Below are 22,268 nucleotides of genomic sequence, written 5' to 3' on the forward strand. Positions count from 1 at the left end.
CTGATGTCAACTGTCTGTTCCTAAGAATAACATGGAGAGAATACACCTGTATTACCTCCTGGATTTTTTTTTTTTTTTTTTTGCAAAGCTGTCAGCTATATCAGATGTGTTTTTCACTTCTTCAGTAAAAATATTAGCTTAATTATTTTTATTGTCATCTTCTGATCCTTCAGCAACATTTGTAACATTTTATATTATCTTAGCATGATTAATAGCTTGATCCTACTGACATCACTTTTTGTTTCGTCTCTTACCCATGTTCAAAAAGAGGTGTGAACATAAACTGCTCTAGTAAAATGTTAAAAAAAAAAACAAAATAACTTAACACTTGTAAAGACCAAGAAGCAAGCAGAAACAGATTATATCTTCTCCTTTCCCTTTCCTTTTTAACAACAAGAAAACCCCAACTTAGATCAATAATTTCCCTTTTCCAGTTAATTTTATGTAATTTAAATAACTAATTACATTCAAACCCGTTATGTAACAGAAGGTTACTACAGTGTTTATGAGAATTTTTGTTAACAATGCCTATGGGCATCCTACATGTGCCTAATACAAAGCTCAATCATTTTGGCTTTACTGATTTGACATACCTTAAACACATAGTAAAGGTAAGAAAGAAGTATGGCTAGTGCTCCACAAGTTGTCCAACTAACTATGATCAAGACGATTGTCAAAAAGGGCAAGTCTGGTGATATCATCTTGATATCTTTAGGAAGTTCAGAGGGTCTGGAATTACAAGAATAAAGTTTAAAATATATATTAACAAATATTTATATAGTCACATATAAGAAGAAAACAATATAGTACCCTCCCAGTCTCTCTTGCTTATATGCAAACACATAAGGTAAACAGTAAGATATTTTTTAAATAAAGGCAAGTGGTCCCAATATTTGATTTTAAGTTCTGTAATGTATTGTGATAACTCCTCTACCATTTTGATAATACTATAGCTGATACTTGTACTACAGGTGAAAAAATGTTACCAAAGATAATCATTAATTATACACTCTGTGCCATACATCTCCAGTCTTGACAGGAGGAGAAACTATGTTCTATTTCTTAGAGCCTAGAGACCACTCAGACCCTTGATGGTGTTACTATCAGAACCTCTATCTGAAGCATCTCAGAAGGGTGGAGGAAGAAGCATCACACCCACCATAATCCCCTCTGTGACAGGAAATCACATGACATGTCTGGTAAGGAGGAGTGGCAATGGGCACTAGATTGATGATTTACCAGGAAAGCCTACCAGTAACTTCAGATTCAAACTGTGTCATTGGGCCCATAATAAAACTCTAGGCAATGTTTTTGGAGCTTTTATACATCTCATCTAATCTGATCCTAATATCTGGATTACAGTCTCTTGCCCCCTGGTTTCAATACAGAAGTCAGCATATAAAAGCAGTATTATAGGAGAAACAATCCCTCCTGGGAAGGATTCACAACCATGAAATTTAAAACTATCTGTGTAATTTGTCAAACTTTTCTTATTAACTCTTGAGCGCTAAGGTCAAAATCAAATGTAACATTTAACTTGTAATAAATGATTAGCTTTCACAGACATAACTTTGAACATTAACCCATACCTTCACTAGTTATATATTTTTCCTTAGAAAATAGTTTAGTAAAAATAATTAATTTCAGGTTCCTTATCAGAACATATATTTCTTCTTAAAGCAATAAGAAAGCTGTTAATCATTCATTCTTTACCTTTTCAAAGCTAGCCACAATGAAGAAAGAAGTCTCACAGATGCAGAAGACAGTAGGCCACTCCAGTAGGCAGTACACGTTCCAAACAGAAAGAGAATCAAGGATATCAGGGGGAAACACATACTCTGACTAGTTAAAATGACGGCATCTAATTCTGGTAACAATAATACATCCCACAATTCTTTAAACCATTTATACCTGCGGAGAAAAGAAAATATAAAAGCAAAAAACCCAACAACTGAAATTTAAGGACTTAATATTTGAGGTGTCTGACTATTCAAGAGAGTCTCTAAAGTTCCATGATACTTAATTTATAATTATACTGAAAAACAAATTTTTAATTCTTTGTATGAACAAGTCATTTATTTTCCAAGTGAGCCTACTGATCTTCGAAGATCTGCGTTTCAGTATAGCTTTACTACTCTCTGTTGATCCTAGTAGAAAGTAATATGTTCTTTTTTTTTTTAGAAAGCCAAGTTAGTTGTAATGATGCAAAAAAAGATCTACATACTGATGCTTAACCAAAAATCTGAAAATGTGACTAAATTAAGAATGGAATGTTAACTAGGGTAGAGAGGTCTAAAATATACTTTTAAAAGTGATCAGAGAGGCACTGTTTCATCAATACCCTGTAATGATTTGCATTTGAATCTAGGATACTCACAGATCACGGACCATATACACCTATTTACAAACATTAAAGGCAGTCTAAGTTTAGACTGATATACATAAAGTGAATAATTACTTTTGAAATTATACTACTGAAGTAGACATTGACATACTTATTAGACCTTTGCCTAAGAGAAAAAAAAAAATCTCATTTAACGAAACAAGTCAACTGCCAAATCTGTATGAAAATTTATATTGCATTACGGAGCCAAATAAAATCTTACATGTAAAACACAATTAAAATCATTATCACAGATAATAAAACTTACCCCAACAGAAACTTAATGATAATTACAAAAGGATCAACTTTGTATGGTTTGGCTTCTTTATCCAACATGGTAGCATATTCTAAGCAACAACCTGGTGATTTAAAAAAAGTTACTTACATGCAATTCACAGTAATTAAGTATGAGATACACTATATCCCACGTTCTGTATAACAGCAACATATTTTATGTCAGAGAAAGCAAGGGTCTTCATTACTATCACAGAGACTCTTCTTGAAAGATTAAAAATAGCTGTAATTCAATGGTTCTTATATTAGAGTACACATTCAATCACTTGTAAAAACAAATTCAGGAAGTCAAAGCTGGGGTTTCACCAGCTGTATTTTCACAAAGCTCCACAAGTGATTTAAAAAATTAGCTTTATGGGACAAAACTCTGATATAATTCTTCTATTTAAAGTATATACAATTCAGTGGTTTTTAGTATATTCAGAATTGTACATCCATCACCACAGTCTTAGAACACTTTCATTACCCACAAAAGAAAGTTTTCTTTCAACTATTACCCCCCAAATTCCCATCCTTTGGCAACCAGTAATCTACATTCCTTCTCTAAAGATAGGCCTATTCTGAACACTTCATGTACATGGAATCATAATACGTGGTCTTTTGTGATAGGCTCCTTTCACTTAGCATTTTTCAAGATTCATCCATGTTGTAGCATATACCAGTATTTCATTTAATTTCTTTTTAATCAAATTCCTCTTATTCCATTGTATGATTATACTACATTTTATTTTTCCATTCATCAATTGACAGACATTTGGGTTATTTCTGCTTTTTGGCTGTTATGAATAATACTCCTGTGAACATTTGCATATAAGTTTTTGTATGGATATATGCTTTCATTTTTCTTGGTTATATTCCTAGGAATGCAGATGCTGAGTTATGCAATAACTCTATATTTGGCCATTTGAGGAATTGTCAGACTGTTTTTCACAGTAGTGACACTATTTTACACTCCAACCAGCAGTGTATGAGGGTTCCAGGTTTTCCACATTCTCATTAAAACTTATTATTTGTCTCTTTAAAATTATAATCGTTCTAGTGGGTATAACCCACAGGTGATTTTTGATAAGCATCCTTGGTTCAGAACTACATATTTAATTGGCTGGATACCTAAGCCAATACTTAAAGCCTCTAGATTAACCAGCATCAAATATCCCCTAGATGTACATTCTATATGTTTGAGAATCAATTATCAAGTCAGTTGAAACCAAGAAAAACGAGACTTTTTTCAGACTTTCGAAACAAGATAGACATTTATACTCAAGTCTGGTTGATGTCATAGTGTCAGAATAATCTCTCTTTTTTTTTTTTTTTTGAGAAAGAGTCTCATTCTGTCACCAGGCTGGAGTGCAGTGGCGCGATCTTGGCTCACGGCAACCTCTGCCTCCCGGGTTCACGCCATTCTCCTGCCTCAGCCTCCCGAGTAGCTGGGACTACAGGCACGTGCCACCAGGTCTGGCTAATTTTTTTTTTTTTTTTTTCAGTAGAGACGGGGTTTCACCGTGTCAGCTAGGATGGTCTCGATCTCCCGACCTCGTGATCCGCCCGCCTCGGCCTCCCAAAGTGCTGGGATTACAGGCATGAGCCACCACACGCAGCCGGAATAATCTCTTAATTAAAAGGCTGGGTCTGGCACAGATCAACTGAATATTGCTTACCTCTTCCTGGAATATAGGTTAAATCAGGTTAAAATTAACACTAAAGGCAGACTTGAAGTTGTATAAAAGTAACTGAAGGGCACTAAGTAGCTGTAGAAAGATTTGAGCGGAGGGGATTTATGGACTGCTGCTTTAATATATTCAGGCCAAACTCTTTTTTCCCTGCTCCTGCCTCCCTTAATCACTGCCCAAGCCCAACGAAACAAAGCTTTAGCCTCCTGGGAAACTGTAATAACTGCTATACTCCAGGGAAGGTTTTGTCCATTATACTACAGTTTCTACATCTGCTTCTCCAGATCCATTCTCCACCCCTCACTTTTTCCTGAAGTCTGGGAGGCTGACTTTTATGGACTGGCTTCTAGGTAAGCTCAGGAATTAGAGGTATCAGCAGATAGGAGGGTAGGAGAAAATAAGGTTAGTGTATGTATTTCCTCATCTTTTTCCTGCTGAGCCACAGGTTGCCAGTGGCTGTAGTGTTCCTGCACCTAAGGCTACAGCTCCAGGAATGTTATCCACTCCTACAGCCCTCTAGGTTTGTTCCTTCTCTTGTCCTGGTAACTTGGAGTACCAGATGGCTCTGTTACTAGTTTAGCATCTTATCATTTCTTGTTGGTTTCTCTTAACCTTGCATATACCTTTGAAATAGTCCATTAAAATCTCAATTATTCCATTCAGTATGCCAGGATCTAACTGACACAGTTGATACAGCTCAAATATTACAATAAATGCCTACTGTGTGCTTGGCACTATCTTAGGCACTAGGAACAGAATGGAGAACAAGATCAGGCTCTACATTTTAAGAAGTGTTCAGACTATAGGAAGAAAACTTCAAGTGCCAGGGTATAAAATGGAGAAAACAAGTGAGGAATTTTCTTGGGGATGTCTTAAAACTTAAGAGGATCCCAAACTCTTGCAAATTTGGGAGAGAGGGATGATAAATTTAAGAAATCATCTGTCTTGTTTAGCCACATGTAGGATGAAAAGGCAGCAATGAAGCATTGGCTCTTGGAAGGAAGGAGGGAAGGAGGAACGAACAACAGATGGACGGACAGAAGGAAGGAAGGAAAAATGGAAGGAAGGGAGGAAGGGAGGGAAAGAGGAAGATGAAAAAAAGAGATGGGAGGGGAAGGAAGGGAAGAAAGAAAAGGAAACAAACTAGGATGGCAAGGAAGGAAATTAGGGAGTGAGTGTCTCTTATTAGAAGTATACATATTATGAATGATTCTTGCAGCAGCAACAGCAAAAAAAGAACAGGGATGGGGATCGGTGGGAAATAACCTGAATCTGATCACACCTATAGCTCTAATTATCAATTTATAGAAAATAGAAAAACATGTTCAACTCCACCAAGGGGATGGAATCAGTAAACTCCAAACATAGAAAATGCAAAAGTATAAAAAAGTTTTATTTGATAAATTATAAAGGGAGAAAACGAGATGGAGAATAGACCCTACAGATAAAGAAACAATTCAGTTCTGACAATGAAAGTTGTCAGAATCAAAATGGAGTCACTGTTTTTTTGTTGTTTGTTTTTTTTAAAACAAAAAAAAAACAAAAAAACCCCTGACAAATAGAGCCAGGGAAGGCTGTGAAGGGAGGGTTCTCATGCTTGTATACCTAATAGCAAAACTGTCACAGAAGACTCTGCAAAAACCACAACTCTGCACAAAGGCCACTGCAACCTTACACACACACAAAAATACTTCTCTGAGGACATCTGCCCAGCAACTACTTGTCCAACCTTGGGCTGCCACCACCCTTGTTATGGATCCTTATAGCCAAGGATAATTATTTCAAAACAATTATGTAAATCCTCCTAATTTTTTCTTTAACACCCATTTTCTTCCTTTATCTTCCTGAATACGCAAACAATTTACTATGACCTGTGGATTCCTGTTCCAATACCCTATTCCCAAATAAACATTATTTTCTTTTAGAGAGCCCCTCTCTGTTTGTTATTTAGGTTGACATGAAGAGTGTCCAGAGGTAGGACTTGGAATTGGATTACTTTCGGACACAGTTTGTGGTGCTTAGAACTGGTGTGTGGTACTCACTTGAGCCCCTGGAGCTCTCTGCTTCCACGGCACACCTTTTGTCAGGCCAAGACTCTCTCTCCCTCTAAAATCAAGGTAGAACCTCTTGACTTTATTCTGGATCTGGTAAATAAAGGACCTTACATCTCTCCTGGGATGACAGAAGACCTTCTGTCGTTTCTGGCAAGTCTTCCCTGGTATAAAGACAAATGTCTTTGTGGTTTGAGGACCCGAGTTTCTATAGAATTTACATTCTGTCGGTTAGACATGTCTTTTCTAGGGAATTTACTTTTGGTTTTCTGTGTGCCTAATTTAATATTTTACTTGATCTGCATCCTACAGGCTACTTTACCCCAAATTTTGTTCCACAGCCTTAATTACAAATAGGGGCCCAATTTTGTCAGAAATGTAATTTGGATCTAATTATCTTTCATAAACCAGCGAGTTTGTATTACTACTTTATAATTAAAATCTAATTATCTTTCATAAACCAGTGAGTTTGTATTACTACTTTATAATTAAAATTCCAAAATGAAATCTATAAGGCTTTTGAGTATGTCTATATATGTTCAGGTACATTTATACATATGTACATGTATTGGCATAGTTGGCCAAAAATCTCCTAAGAAATTCTATTCAGATTGGCTTCAATAAATGAGTACTCATATAAATTATATACTAATTAACCCAAGTGTCTTTTAGTTCAGCAACTTAAGTAAATCTTTAATAAATAAGCTGGTTCTCATCTATTAAATACTAATAAGTGACAGTTCAAATTACTTGTTAAATTTAAGGTTACTAAGAGTTAAATTTCTAGTTAAAAATAGAAATTAATTTATAATAACAATTCCAATTAATGTATATAAAATATATAAAAATAATGTATTATTGATGAGAAAAATTATAAGAAAGGCATACAAATGTGTTCTTTATTGAGAAAAAATAATTTTGTCTAATTTGGATGTTACTTAAAGGTTGTTTCAAAATATAGATTTAGAAAAAAATAGAAACAAGATAGAAAGGAACCAGTAAGTAAGAGAGAGATGTGAATAAAGTTATGGGCTGAGAATGTGTTTTTGGTAAGGAAGGTTAAAAACAAAACAGAATAGTTTTTATAAGAACAACTTATGTGATCCAGTTTTGTCCTAAAGTAAAATGACTGGTTATTTAAGAAATAGGAAATATTTGGACAAGACAGAAAGGCTAAGCATGTTATCAAAGGTCTGAGTAAGTCATGAAAAAAGTTGATGAGGTGACTTTATGAAAGAAAATTCTGCATGTGATCAAATTGGCTATAAAAGAGATTTGTGTCTTTCTAAAGATTAAGCTTCGATATTAAAGATACACTAATGCAAAACTAAAAATTTGGTCCCCTATGTAAAAGCGGCAAGGCTTTCTTGAAATATTCACTTCCTCAGAAAATTGGAAAAGGTTTTGCTTCATTAACAGCCATCCTCTACACTGTCCAGAGTTTCTGTTTCTGCCACATTTCCTCCTTAGATCTGTTCTTCCTCTCTCCCTTTGAGAAGGCCTCTTGTACACCAATCACAGACAAACAGAGAGCCAAATCATGAGTGAACTCCCATTCACAATTGCTTCAAAGAGAATAAAATACCTAGGAATCCAACTTACAAGGGATGTGAAGGACCTCTTCAAGGAGAACTACAAACCACTGCTCAATGAAATAAAAGAGGATACAAACAAATGGAAGAACATTCCATGCTCATGGGTTGGAAGAATCAATATCATGAAAATGGCCATACCGCTCAAGGTAATTTATAGATTCAATGCCATCCCCATCAAGCTACCAATGACTTTCTTCAAAGAATTGGAAAAAACTACTTTAAAGTTCATATGGAACCAAAAAAGAGCCCGCATCGCCAAGTCAATCCTAAGCCAAAAGAACAAAGCTGGAGGCATCACGCTACCTGACTTCAAACTATACTACAAGGCTACAGTAACCAAAACAGCATGGTACTGGTACCACAACAGAGACATAGATCAATGGAACAGAACAGAGCCCTCAGAAATAATGCTACATATCTACAACTACCTGATCTTTGACAAACGTGACAAAAACAAGCAATGGGGAAAGGATTCCCTATTTAATAAATGGTGCTGGGAAAACTGGCTAGCCATATGTAGAAAGCTGAAACTGGATCCCTTCCTTACACCTTATACAAAAATTAATTCAAGATGGATTAAAGACTTAAATGTTAGACCTAAAACCATAAAAACCCTAGAAGAAAATCTAGGCAATACCATTCAGGACATAGGCGTGGGCAAGGACTTCATGTCTAAAACACCAAAAGCAATGGCAACAAAAGCCAAAATTGACAAATGGGATCTAATTAAACTAAAGAGCTTCTGCACAGCAAAAGAAACTATCATCAGAGTGAACAGGCAACCTACAGAATGGGAGAAAATTTTTGCAACCTACTCATCTGACAAAGGGCTAATATCCAGAATCTACAATGAACTCAAACAAATTTACAAGAAAAAAACAAACAACCCCATCAAAAAGTGGGCAAAGGACATGAACAGACACTTCTCAAAAGAAGACATTTATGCAGCCAAAAAACACATGCAAAAATGCTCATCATCACTGGCCATCAGAGAAATGCAAATCAAAACCACAATGAGATACCATCTCACACCAGTTAGAATGGCCATCATTAAAAAGTCAGGAAACAACAGGTGCTGGAGAGGATGTGGAGAAATAGGAACACTTTTACACTGTTGGTGGGACTGTAAACTAGTTCAACCATTGTAGAAGTCAGTGTGGCGATTCCTCAGGGATCTAGAACTAGAAATACCATTTGACCCAGCCATCCCATTACTGGGTATATACTCAAAGGACTATAAATCATGCTGCTATAAAGACACATGCACACGTATGTTTGTTGTGGCACTATTCACAATAGCAAAGACTTGGAACCAACCCAAATGTCCAACAACGATAGACTGGATTAAGAAAATGTGGCACATATACACCATGGAATACTATGCAGCCATAAAAAATGATGAGTTCATGTCCTTTGTAGGGACATGGATGAAACTGGAAAACATCATTCTCAGTAAACTATCGCAAGGACAAAAAACCAAACACTGCATGTTCTCACTCATAGGTGGGAACTGAACAATGAGAACTCATGGACACAGGAAGGGGAACATCACACTCTGGGGACTGTTGTGGGTTGGTGGGAGGGGGGAGGGACAGCATTAGGAGATATATCTAATGCTAAATGACGAGTTAATGGGTGCAGCAAAACAACATGGCACATGGATACATATGTAACAAACCTGCACATTGTGCACATGTACCCTAAAACCTAAAGTATAAAAAAAAAAAAGACAGGGTCTCTTTCTGTTGCCCAGGCTGGAGTGCAGTGTTGCAACTGTAGCTCAGTGCAACCTTGAACACCTGGGCTCAAGTGATCCTCCCACCTCAACCTGCTGAATAGCTAAGACTGCAGGCATGTGCCACCATACCCAGCTAATATATTTTTTTAAAACTTTTTTTTTTTTTTTGTAGAAACGGGGCCTCCTTGCCCAGGCTGGTCTCAAACTCCAGACCTCAAAAGTGATCTTCATATCAGCAGGGCACGGTGGCTCACGCCTGTAATCCTAGCACTTTGTGAGGCCGAGGCAGGTGGATTGCCTGAGCTCAGGAGTTCGAGACCAGCCTGGGCAACATGATGAAACTCCTGTCTCTACTAAAATACAAAAAAAATTAGCTGGGTGTGATGGTGGGCACCTGTAGTCCCAGCTACTGGGGAGGCTGAGGCAGGAGAATCACTTGAACCTGGGAGGTGGAAGTTGCAGTGAGCCTAGATCGAGCCATTGCACTCCAGCCTGGCGACAGAGCAAGCCTCTGTCACCAAAAAAAAAAAAAAAAAAAAAAAAAGAAATCCTTATATCTCAGCCTCCCAAAGCATTGGTATTACAGGTATGAGCCACCACACCTGTCCAATAAGCACTCTTAAACACAGATTTCTGATAAATTTAAGATTAATTAACTAAATAAAAATTTCTAAAACCCTGATGAAAAAACTTGATGGGCTCAGGAAACTGCTAATCAAAATCAAGCAGAACAAAAATTATTTACATAAGATTGACCAACTGATAGTGTTTTTATGACTTCTATTTGAAATGTTGGTTCTTCACTTAAAGGTTTTATTTTCCAGATTTAAGGAAAATTTATCTCTTAGCAGGCAATTTGGTAAAGTATACTTTTGTGAACAAAGATGGAATCATATGCTTTTTTTCTCTACTTGGTTCCTACAAAATTTGGAAACTATCTGAGTATTCTTATGGCCGTATGATTTTTTTCATAAGTCCAATAAAAATCTGGCCTCTCTTTATAACAGGACACAACTGGAAATATTGTATTGAATGTTAGTTATATTACCAAGGCTTTATCAAAAATGTTATATTTGAGAAGATGCACAGAATATCTGACTTTAAGGGTTCCCAGCCTGATAGTGAGTAAATGAAAACTGTCAACTGCTGGCAGGCCTAGGAACCTTAAGACCTTAAAAACCTCAAGAGGTTTTTATTGTTTTTGTTTTTTTTGTGTGTGTGTTTTGTTTTGTTTGTTTTGTTTTGTTTTGTTTTGAGATAGAGTCTCGCTCTGTTGCCCAGGCTGGAGGGCAGTGGCACGATCTCAGCTCACTGAAACTTCTGCCTCCTGGGGTCAAGCGATTCTCATGCCTCAGGATCCTGAGTGGCTGGGATTACAGGCATACAACACCATGCCTGGCTAATTTTTTTGTATTTTTAGTAGAGATGGGGTTTTTGCCATGCTGGCCAAGCTGGTCTCAAACTCCTGACCTCAGGTGATCAACCTGCCTCAGCCTCCCCAAAGTGCTGGGATTACAGGCATGAGCCACCATGCCCAGCCCTCAAGGTTTTTAAATCTGAGATTGCTATGTGATCAATGTAGAGAGAAAAAAATTATGTTTCTAAATAAAAGCTATAATACACCTGTTATTAGAATGTAGCTCTGTTCATTGTTTTCAAGTTCCTGATAGACTATACTACTTGGTAAACTAGACTAGATCCTGCATTCTTCTAGATTCTTCCAATCCAACTTTCTTCCATGGAATTACTAAAAATGAGAACTGCTTTGTTCTGAAAGCCCTATAAGCTGAAACTAGATGCATTTTAAGAAATAAACTTCATATTCGATGTATGGGCCACACAAAAAGTTCACCAAGGCACCTGATGTCATAATCAGAGTCATTCAAACTACAAACCAGGATGAGAAGTTGACACTTTCCCTCTTCAGATAGCTTTTCCTAAGATGTCAGAACAAGACTTCATATCATGAGACCCTTACCCTTCTTAGTGACCTTTTTTACTTGAAGGATAATGGTCATTTGATGTATTCAACTGGTTGTGTTTAAGCCTAGGTTCATGGTTCAAAACTATTATGCAAACTGATCATTTTACTTTGTATTTTCCCTTTTTAAACTTTCTGTTTTTCTTTGTGTCTTCTCTGATTTATTTGAGCTGTGTTTTGTAATTCTCATTGTGGAGACCTTTTGCCTCCCTGGTTAGCTATATTCCTAGGTATTTTATTCTTTTTGTGGCAGTTGTGAATGGGATTGCCTTTCTGAAGTCCTTGCCAGAGCAATCAGGCAAGAGACAGAAATAAAGGGCATCGAAATAGAAGAGAGGAAGTCAAACTATCTCTGTTTGCAGATGACATGATTCTATACCTAGAAAATCCCATAGTCTCGGCTCAAAAGCTCCTTCAGTTGATAAACGACTTCAGCAAAGTTTCAGGATATAAAATCAATGTACGAAAATCACTAGCATTCCTCTATCTGTTAACTTGTTTAAATTTTTGTAGAAATACAACTCCTAACAGCTTAATGCTGGCCCAGCACTTTGAAATGATGGCAAAAGACTATGGAACAAACTAAACTGAACTTAATAATGGACTCCAGGTAGACTTAGCCTCAGAGCCACTCCCTTCAACCATCCCTCAGTGCTCAAATGTGGCTAAAAGGTTTATGACACTGACTCCTAGTCACCAATCATTACAATGTGGGATTAGACCAGCAACCTGGGACAGGTCTATTCCAGCACCAAGGGATATCAAAATCTAACTATGGGGTGATTGATCAGTGACGCTTTTGGAGAAATATCTTAATCAAAAGGGGAAAATGTGAAACTGGCCAGAATCAACATGGAGTCATTTGTGTTAAAAAACAAAAACAAACAAACAAAAAAACAAAAAACCCTGACAGATAGAGCTGAGGAAGGCTAAGAACAGAGAGTTCTCACACTTCTATGCTCGATAATAAAACTAACACAAAAGACTGCAACCTAGAACAAAGGTCATCTCAACCTTATACAGAAAAAAAAGTCTCTGAGGACATCTGCCCAGCAACTACCTGCTCAACCTCAAACTGGCATCACCCTTGTTATTCATCCTGGTAGCCAAGAATAATCATTTCAAAACAATTGTAATCCTTTTTATTTTTCCTTCAACAACCTTTGTCGTCCTTTACCTCCCTGAATATGCATAAGTTTACTGTAGCACACATATTCCCATTGCAATGCCCTATTACAAATAAACATCATTTTCCTTTAGAGAGCCTCTCTCTGTTTGTTATTTAAGTTGACAAAACTTAATGAAACGAATGACCAACTGGACTGTGTGGATCTTCTCTGAAAACTCTTTAAAATTTTTTAAAAAAATATTTGACTCCTGGCCGGGCGCGGTGGCTCACGCCTGTAATCCCAGCACTTTGGGAGGCCGAGGTGGGCAGATCATGAGGTCAGGAGATCGAGACCATCCTGGCTAACAAGGTGAAACCCTGTCTCTACTAAAAATACAAAAAATTAGCTGGGCATGGTGGCGGGCACCTGTGGTCCCAGCTACTCAGGAGGCTGAGGCAGGAGAATGGCGTAAACCAGGGAAACGGAGCTTGCAGTTAGCCGAGATCGTACCACTGCACTCCAGCCTGGGTGACAGAGCGAGCCTCCATCTAATGAAGAAATTTTTTAAAAATTAAAATATTCCTTGAGACAAATAAAAATGGAAACACAATATACCAAAAGCTATGGAATATAATAAAGAAAGTTCTAGTAGGAGAGTTCATAGCAATACATGCCTAAATCAAAAAAGTAGAAAGACTTCAAATAAAAAACCTAATGATGCATCTCAAGGAACTAGAAAAGCAAGAACAAATGAAAACAAAAATTAGTAGAAGGAATAAAATAATAAAGATCAGGGCAGAAATAAAAGAAATTGAGACTGAAAAAAATACATCAGCTATGAACAAGCTTCAGGGAAAAACAAAAAGATCAACAAAAGGAAAAGTTGCTTTTTTGAAAAGTTAACCAAAATCTACAAACTTTTAGCTAGACTAAGAAAAAAAGAGAGAAGACTCAAATAAAATCAGAGACAAAGAAAGAGTTATTACAACTGATACCACAGAAATAGAAAGGATCATTAGAGAATATTATAAACAAATTTAACCCAACAACTTGAAAATCTAGAAGAGATGGATAAATTCTTGGACACATCCAGCCTACCAAAGTTGAATCAAGAAAAAAAAATAGAAAACCTGAACAGACCAATAACAAATAATGAGGCTGGGCATGGTGGCTCACCCCTGTAATCCCAGCACTTTGGGAGGCTGAGGCAGGCAGATCACCTGAGGTCAGGAGTTCAAGACCAGCCTGGTCAACATGATGAAACACTGCCTCTACTAAAAATACAAAAATTAGCCAGGTGTGGTGGCACACACCTGTAATCCCAGCTACTTGGGAGACTGAAGCACAAGAATCACTTGAACCTGGGAGAAGGAGGTTTCAGTGAGCTGAGATTGCACCACTGCACTCCAGCTTGGGCAATAGAGTGAGACTCTGTCTAAAAACAAACAAACAAACAAACAAACAAAAACCAAGTAATGAGATTGAAGCAGTAATAAAAAGTCTCCCATCAAAAACAAGCATGGGACTCGATGGCTACGCTGCTGAAATCTATCAAACATTTAAAGAACTAATATCAATACTAGTCAATATTCCAAAAAAACACTGAAGAAAAAGAAGTAACTCCAAACTCATTCTATGAGGCCAGCATAACCCTGACACCAAAACCAGAAACTAATACAACAAAAAAAGAAAAGTACAGGCCAATATCTCTAATGAACATAAAGGCAAAAATCCTCAACAAAATACTAGCAAACTGACTTCAACAACATGTTAAAAATATCATTCACCATGATGAAGTAGGATTCATCCTAGGAATGCAAGGATAGTTCAATATATACAAATCAATCAATGTGATAAATAACACAAATGGAATCAAGAATAAGGAGTATAAAATCATTTCAATAGATGCTGAGAAAGCATTTGACAAAATTCAAAATCCCTTTATGATAAAAACTATTAACAAATTGAATATAAAAAGAACATACCTCAAAAAATAAAGGCCAAATATGACAAACCCACAGCTAACATTATACAAAATGGGAAAAAAAATTGAAAGCTTTTCCTCTAAGATCTAAATAAGACAAGAATGTCTGCTTTCACTACTTATTCAGTAGAGTACTAGAAGTCCTAGCCAGAGCAACTAGGCAAGAGAAAGAAAAAAAGGACATCCAAACTGGAAAAGAAATAGTCAAGTTATCTTTGTTCACAGATGACATGATCCTAGATTTAAAAAATACCTGAAAACTCCACCAAAAAAAACTGTTAAAATTGGTTTTTTTGAACTCAGTAAAAGTTTCAAGATACAAAATCAACATATAAAAATCAGTAACTTTCTATATACTAATAGTGAAAAATCTGAAAAAGAAATCAAGAGGGTTGGGCACAGTGGCTCATGCTTGTAATCTCAGCACTTTGGGAGGCTGCAGCAGGTGGATCATTTGAGGTCAGGAGTTTAAGACCAGCCTGGCCAACATGGTGAAACCCCATCTCTACTAGAAATACAAAAAAATTAGCTGGGCATGGTGGCACACGGCTGTAATCCCAGCTATTCAGGAGGCTGAGACAGAAGAATCACTTCAACATCAGAGGCAGAGTTCACAATGAGCTGAGATCGTGCCACTGCACTCCTGTCTGGGCAACAGAGCCAGACTCCATCTCCATCTGAACCTACTGACATGTGATGTCTCCCCCAGACACCCAGCTTTAAACAAACAAACAAACAAAAAACAAAAAAAAGAAATCAAGGGAGTGATCCCATTTACAATTAAATTATATCTAGGAATAAATGTAACCAAAGTAAAATATCTCTATGGTGAAAAATTATAAAACACCAATGACAGAAACTGAAAAAGACACACAAAAAAATAGCAATTCCATCTATGTTCATGGATTGAATGATTTAGCATTGTTAAACTGTCTATACTATCTCAAGCAATGTCTAGATTCAATGAAATCCCTATCAAAATACCAATGAGAGTCTTCACTGGTATAGAAAAAACAATCATAAAATCATATGGTACCACAAAAGACCCCAAATAGCCAAAAAAATCCTGAGTAAAAAGAACAAAGCTGGAGGCAATCACATTACCTGACTTCAAAATACACTACAAAGATATGGCAACCAAAACAGTTTAGTACTGGCATGAAACAGATACATAAGCCAATGGAACATAATAGAGAACCCAGAAATGAATCCACTCATTTACAGTCAACTAATTTTCACTAAAGGCAAACAAAACATACATTGGAGAAAGGATAGTCTTTTCAATAAATGGTGCTGGGAAAACTGGATATTTATATGCAGAAGAAAGAAATTAGATCCCTATCTTTCATCATATGCAAAAATTAAATCAAAATAAAGACTGAAATTTAAAACCCAAAACGATGAAACTACCACAAGAATATATTGGAGAAATGCTTTGGGACATTGGTCTGGGCAAAAATTTTTTGGGTAAGACCTCAAAAGCACATGCAATAAAAGCAAAATGGGATTATATCAGGCTAAAAGCCTACTGCACAGCAAAGGCAACAATCAACAAAGTGAAGAGATAAGCCAAAGGCTGGGAAAAAATTTTGCAAACTATCCATCTGATAAAGGATTAATAACCAGAATATATAAGGAACTCAAACAACTCAACAGCAAAACAAACAAATACTCTAATTTTAAAAGTGGCCAAGAGATCTGAACAGACATTTCTCAACAGAAGAAACACCAATGGATGGTCAGACGTGGTGGCTCACACCTGTAATCCCAGCACTTTGGGAGGACAAGGCAGGCAGATCGCCTGAGGTCAGGAGTTCGAGACCAGCCTGACCAACATGGAGAAACCTTGTCTGTTGCGGGAAGTCAGGGACCCCAAACAGAGGGACTGGCTGAAGCCATGGCAGAAAAACGTGGATTGTGAAGACTTCATGGACATTTATTAGTTTCTCAAATTAATACTTTTATAATTTCTTATGCCTGTCTTTACTGCAGTCTCTAAACATAAATTGTAAAGATTTCATGGACACTTATCACTTCCCCAATCAATACTCTTGTGATTTCCTAGGCCTGTTTTTACTTTAATCTCTTAATCCTGTCATCTCGTAAGCCGAGGAGGATGTATGTCGCCTCAGGACCATGTGATAATTGTGTTAACCGCACAAATTGTAGAGCATGTGTGTTTGAACAATATGAAATCTGGGCATCTCGAAAAAAGAACAGGATAACAGCAATGTTTAGGGAACAAGAGAAATAACCTTAAACTCTGACTGCTGGTGAGCTGGGCAGAACAGAGCCATATTTCTCTTCTTTCAAAAGCAAATGGGAGAAATATCGCTGAATTCTTTTTCTCAGCAAGGAACATCCCTGGGAAAGCGAATACGCGCCTGGGGGTAGGTCTATAGACGGCCCCCTGGGCGTGGCCGTATTTTATGGTCTGTAGACTGTAGGGGTGAAATAGACCCCAGTCTCTCATAGCGCTCCCATGCTTATTAGGAAGAGGAAATTCCCGCCTAATAAATTTTGGTCAGACCGGTTGCTCTCAAAACCCTGTCTCCTGATAAGATATTAACAATGACAATGGTGCCCGAAACTTTATTAGCAATTTTCATTTCGCCCTGGTCCTGTGGTCCTGTGATCTCGCCCTGCCTCCATTTGCCTTGTGATATTCTATCACCTTGTAAAGTACATGATCTTTGTGACCGACACCCTATTCATACGCTCCCTCCCCTTCTGAAAATCCCTAATAAAAACTTGCTGGTTTTTGCGGCTTGTGGGGCATCATGGAACCTACTGACATGTGATGTCTCCCCCAGACACCCAGCTTTAAAATTTCTCTCTTTTGTGCTCTCTCCCTTTATTTCTCAAGCCAGCCGACACTTAGGGAAAATAGAAAAGAACCTACATGACTATCGGGGCAGGTTCCCCGATACATGTCTCTACTAAAAATACAAAATTAGCTGGGCATGGTGGCCTATGCCTGTAATCCTAGCTACTTGGGAGGCTGAGGCAGGATAATCGCTTGAACCCGGGAGGTGGAGGTTGTGGTGAGCTGAGATCGAGCCATTGCACTCCAGCCTGGGCAACAAGAGCAAAACTCCATCTCAAAAAGAAAAAAGACATACCAATAGCCAACAGATATATTTTTTTAAATGTTCAACATCACTAATCACCAGTGAAATGTACATCAAAACCACAATGAGATATTACCTCACCCTAGTTAAAATGGCTTTTTATCAAAAAGACAAAAAATAACAAGTGCTAATGAGGATACGGAAAAAGGGGAATGCTAGTACACAATTGGTACAAATGTAAATTAGTACAGCCATTATGAAAAACAGACTGGAGGTGCTTCAAAAAACTACATATAGATCTGCCATATGACCCAGCAATCTTACTGCTGTGTATATTATCCAAAAGAAAGGAAATCAGTCTATCAACAAGATGTCTGCATCCCCATGTTTACTGTAGCACTATTCACAATGGCCAAAATATGGAATCAACCTAAAGTCCATCAACAAGTGAATGGATAAAGAAAGTGGTAATATATACACAACTGAATATTATGTAGACATAAAAAGAATGAAATTCTATCATCTGCAGCAACATGGATGTAACTGAAGTACATTATGCCAAGTGATAAGTCAGGCATAGAAAGACAAATATTATACGCTCTCATTCATATCTGGGAATTTGAAAAGTTGATCTCATGGAGCTAGAGAATAGATGGTTACCAGAGGGTGGAAAAGGTAAAGAGGAGTGGAGGGATGAAGAAAGAATGGTTAATGGGTATAAAAATACAGTTAGAAGAAATAAGGTCTAGCGTTTGATAGCACTGCAACCTCTGCCTCCCGGGTTCAAGCGATTCTCTTGCCTCAGTCTCCCGGGCAGCTAGGATTACAGGTGCCCACCACCAAGCCTGGATAATTTTTTGTGTTTTTAGTAAAGACAGGGTTTCACCATATTGGCCAGGGTGGTCTTTAACTCCTGACCTCAGGTGATCTGCCCGCCTCGGCCTCCCAAAGTGCTGGGATTACAGGCATGAGCCAGCGCCCGGCCAGGATGACTATAGTTAATAATTTATTGTATATTTTAAAATAGCTAGAAGATTTGGAATGTTCCCAACACAAAGAAATGGTAAGTGCTTGAGTTGATGGATATCCTAGTTATCCTGATTTGATCTTAACACATTATATGAATGTGTCAAAATATCACATGTCAAAATATCACATGTACCCAATAAATAGGTACAATTATGTATCAACCAAATAAATTAAAAATAAAATACTTCTTAAAAAGTAATTTGAGGCCGGGTCCGGTGGCTCACGCCTGTAATCCCAGCACTTTGGGAGGCTGAGGCGGGCAGATCACCAGGTCAGGAGTTCAAGACCAGCCTGGCCAACACGGTGAAACCCCATCTCTACTAAAAATACAAAAATTAGCCCGACATGGTTGCGGGTGCCTGTAATCCCAGCTACTTGGGAGGCTGAGGCAGTAGAATCACTTGAACCTGGGAGGTGGAGGTTACAGTGAACCAATATCGCACCATTGCACTCCAGCCTGGGCAACAAGAGCAAAACTACGTCTCAAAAAAAAAAAAAAAAAAAAGGCATTTGATAATATTAGGGCATTATTGTTAATTTTTTGATGTGTATTATGGTTAAATGTTTTGCCCCTTTTTAAGTCATAAATACTAGCAAATTATTATATGAAGATAATTACACTGCTTGATTCCTATATGTATTTTTAAAAATGACTTAATTAATCTGATTAGACTCAAAATTATTCTTTCCATTAAAAACGACACTGATACAAAAGTGACAAGCTAAGAGAATGTTAATAATTTGCAGGTCTTAAGACCACAAACTGAAGGTCTCTGGACTAGCTTCCTCAAACTATTTGGGATTGGTGGTTGATAGTGGAAAAGTAATAAAGATGCAGAGAAGGCTCATCAAAAAATCACATGCTATTTTGGAGTTTTCAAGAACAGAATAGTAGCTACTATTATGTGGCATAATTATAAAATAATAAATAAATAATAAAAATAATAAAAAGGGAGTTCTAAGAACTCTCCTAATTATGTCTCCTGATTCAATATAATAGAATTATATATATAAACACATATGTGGAACTAATAGTTGTTCTACTTTAATATTCATAACAAAAGTAACTTAAAAATTAGAAGCATTCTTACCTGTTGAGAAAAGAGAATATAATTGTCCTCTATAAGCAAGAAGGATATTAGATACAACATAAGCAGGAAGAGCTCCACCATGAAATCTAACTACCTAAAAAACAGGTAAGTCAGTGGGCAACTCCTGAATATTCATGTTAATGAAATAAGTGTACTTTCACATAAAATTTAAAAGTTGCTCTTCAATTTATACCTGACATGGCCACAAAGATATTTCCAGTAATAAGTATCAAAAACTCTAAGTAAAATAAATGTTGAAAATACATAGCAAACTCAAAATGTATCTGAATTTTTCATCAAAGGCATAATAGAACATATAATTGAGTAGCATATACTACAAAACTGTTTTTCAGGACACACTGATTATTTAATACGCTCCAGGCACGACAGTAAACATCTTATATGCATTATCTCATGTCCTTCTCCCAATATCTTTTGAGGTAGTTCTTATCCCTATTCTATAGACAAAGAAATTCAGGCATGAGAGCCCAACTAACTTGCATAATTTAAAACATAATAGGCAAGTTACTTAGCTTCCCCTCTCTATGTCTTTATCAGTAAATGGGGACAATACTAGTATGTACCTTATAGGTACTTATTAGGATTAGACATGCATATTTGTGTAAGGCATTCAGAATATTAACTCATATATAACAAGTTATGAGAAAATGTTAATTGCTTTATTAACTTTTTATGTCCTTCACTGTGTTTGAAAATCTTATGGAACTATAAGTTTTAAAATCAGTGCCTAAGTTCATAATCATTATGTTATAGTGCCTCAAGTCATTCTATCAGCTCTCTATAAAATACATATAATAACAAAAACAAGCATTCCTATAAACCAGTAACAGAAAAACAGAGGGCCAAATCACCAGTAACTCCCATTCACAATTGCTACAAAGAGAATAAAATGCCTAGGAATACAACTTATAAGGGATATGAAGGACCTCTTAAAGGAGAACTACAAACCACTGCTCAAGGAAATAAGAGAGGACACAAATAAATGGAAAAACATTCCATGCTCATGGATAGGAAGAATCAATATCATGAAAATGGCCATACTGCCCAAAGTAATTTATAGATTCAATGTTATCTGCATCAAGCTACCATTGTCTTTCTTCACAGAATTAGAAAAAACTACTTTGTTTCATACGGAACCAAAAAAGAGCCAGCATAGCCAAGACAATCCTAAGCAAAAATAACAATGCTGGAGGCATCACTCTACCTGACTTCAAACTATACTACAAAGCTACAGTAACCAAAACAGTATGGTACTGGTATCAAAACAGATATACAGACCAAAGGAACAGAACAGAGGCCTCAGAAATAACACCACACATCTACAACCATCTGATCTTTGACAAACCTGACAAAGACAAGCAATGGAGAAAGGATTCTCTATTTAATAAATGGTGTTGAGAAAACTGGCTAGCCATATGCAGAAAACTGAAACTGGACCCCTTCCTTAAACCTTATATAAAAATTAACTCCAGATGGATTAAAGACTTAAAGTAAGACCTAAAACTATAAAAATCCTAGAAGAAAACCTAGGCAATACCATTCAGGACATAGGCATGGGCAAAGACTTCATGACTAAAACACCAAAAGCAATGGCAACAAAAGCCAAAATTGGCAAATGGGATCTAATTAAACTAAAGAGCTTCTGCACAGCAAAAGAAACTATCATCAGAGTGAATAGGCAACCTACAGAATGGGAGAAAATTTTTGCAATCTACTCATCTGACAAAGGGCTAATATCCAAAATCTACAAAGAACTTAAACAAATTCACAAGAAAAAAACAAACAACCTCATCAAAAAGTGGGCGAAGGATATGAACAGACACTTCTCAAAAGAAGACATTTATGTGGCCAACAAACATATGAAAAAAATCATCATATGTTTCTTTCATCATCATCTGGTCATTAGAGAAATGCAAATCAAAACAACAAGATACCATCTCATACCAGTTAGAATGGCGATCATTAAAGTCAGGAAACAATATGCTGGAGAGGATGTGGAGAAATAGGAATGCTTTTACACTGCTGGTGGGAGTGTAAATTAGTTCAACCATTGTGGAAGACAGTGTGGCAATTCCTCAAGGATCTAGAACTAGAAATACCATTTCACCCAGCAATCCCATTACTGAGTATATACCCAAAGGATTATAAATCCTTCTACTATAAAGACACATGCACACTATGTTTGCTGCGGCACTGTTCACAATAGCAAAGACTTGGAATCGACCATCAATGATAGACTGGATAAAGAAAA

General features: G+C 36.9%; 1 protein-coding gene across 7 annotated transcripts in view; it reads right to left on the bottom strand.

Annotated features, from left to right (window-relative positions):
- The window catches only part of PGAP1 (post-GPI attachment to proteins inositol deacylase 1), a 120,198-nt gene that overhangs the window by 12,581 nt on the left and 85,349 nt on the right, over positions 1-22,268 (bottom strand). For all 7 annotated transcript variants that reach the window (XR_010122194.1, XM_063644856.1, XM_063644854.1 and 4 more), the window contains 4 exons: positions 19,997-20,090; positions 2,652-2,742; positions 1,714-1,911; positions 594-729 (listed from right to left, as the gene is read on the bottom strand). Coding sequence is in view for 6 of the 7 variants with exons in the window: in XM_063644856.1 (XP_063500926.1) it covers positions 594-729; positions 1,714-1,911; positions 2,652-2,742; positions 19,997-20,090 (519 nt within the window). In the remaining variant the exon portion in view is untranslated. The remainder of the gene's footprint in view (positions 1-593; positions 730-1,713; positions 1,912-2,651; positions 2,743-19,996; positions 20,091-22,268) is intronic.

This window comes from Symphalangus syndactylus, chromosome 8 (genome assembly GCF_028878055.3).
Source record: "Symphalangus syndactylus isolate Jambi chromosome 8, NHGRI_mSymSyn1-v2.1_pri, whole genome shotgun sequence".
Classification (NCBI taxonomy): Eukaryota; Metazoa; Chordata; class Mammalia; order Primates; family Hylobatidae; genus Symphalangus; species Symphalangus syndactylus.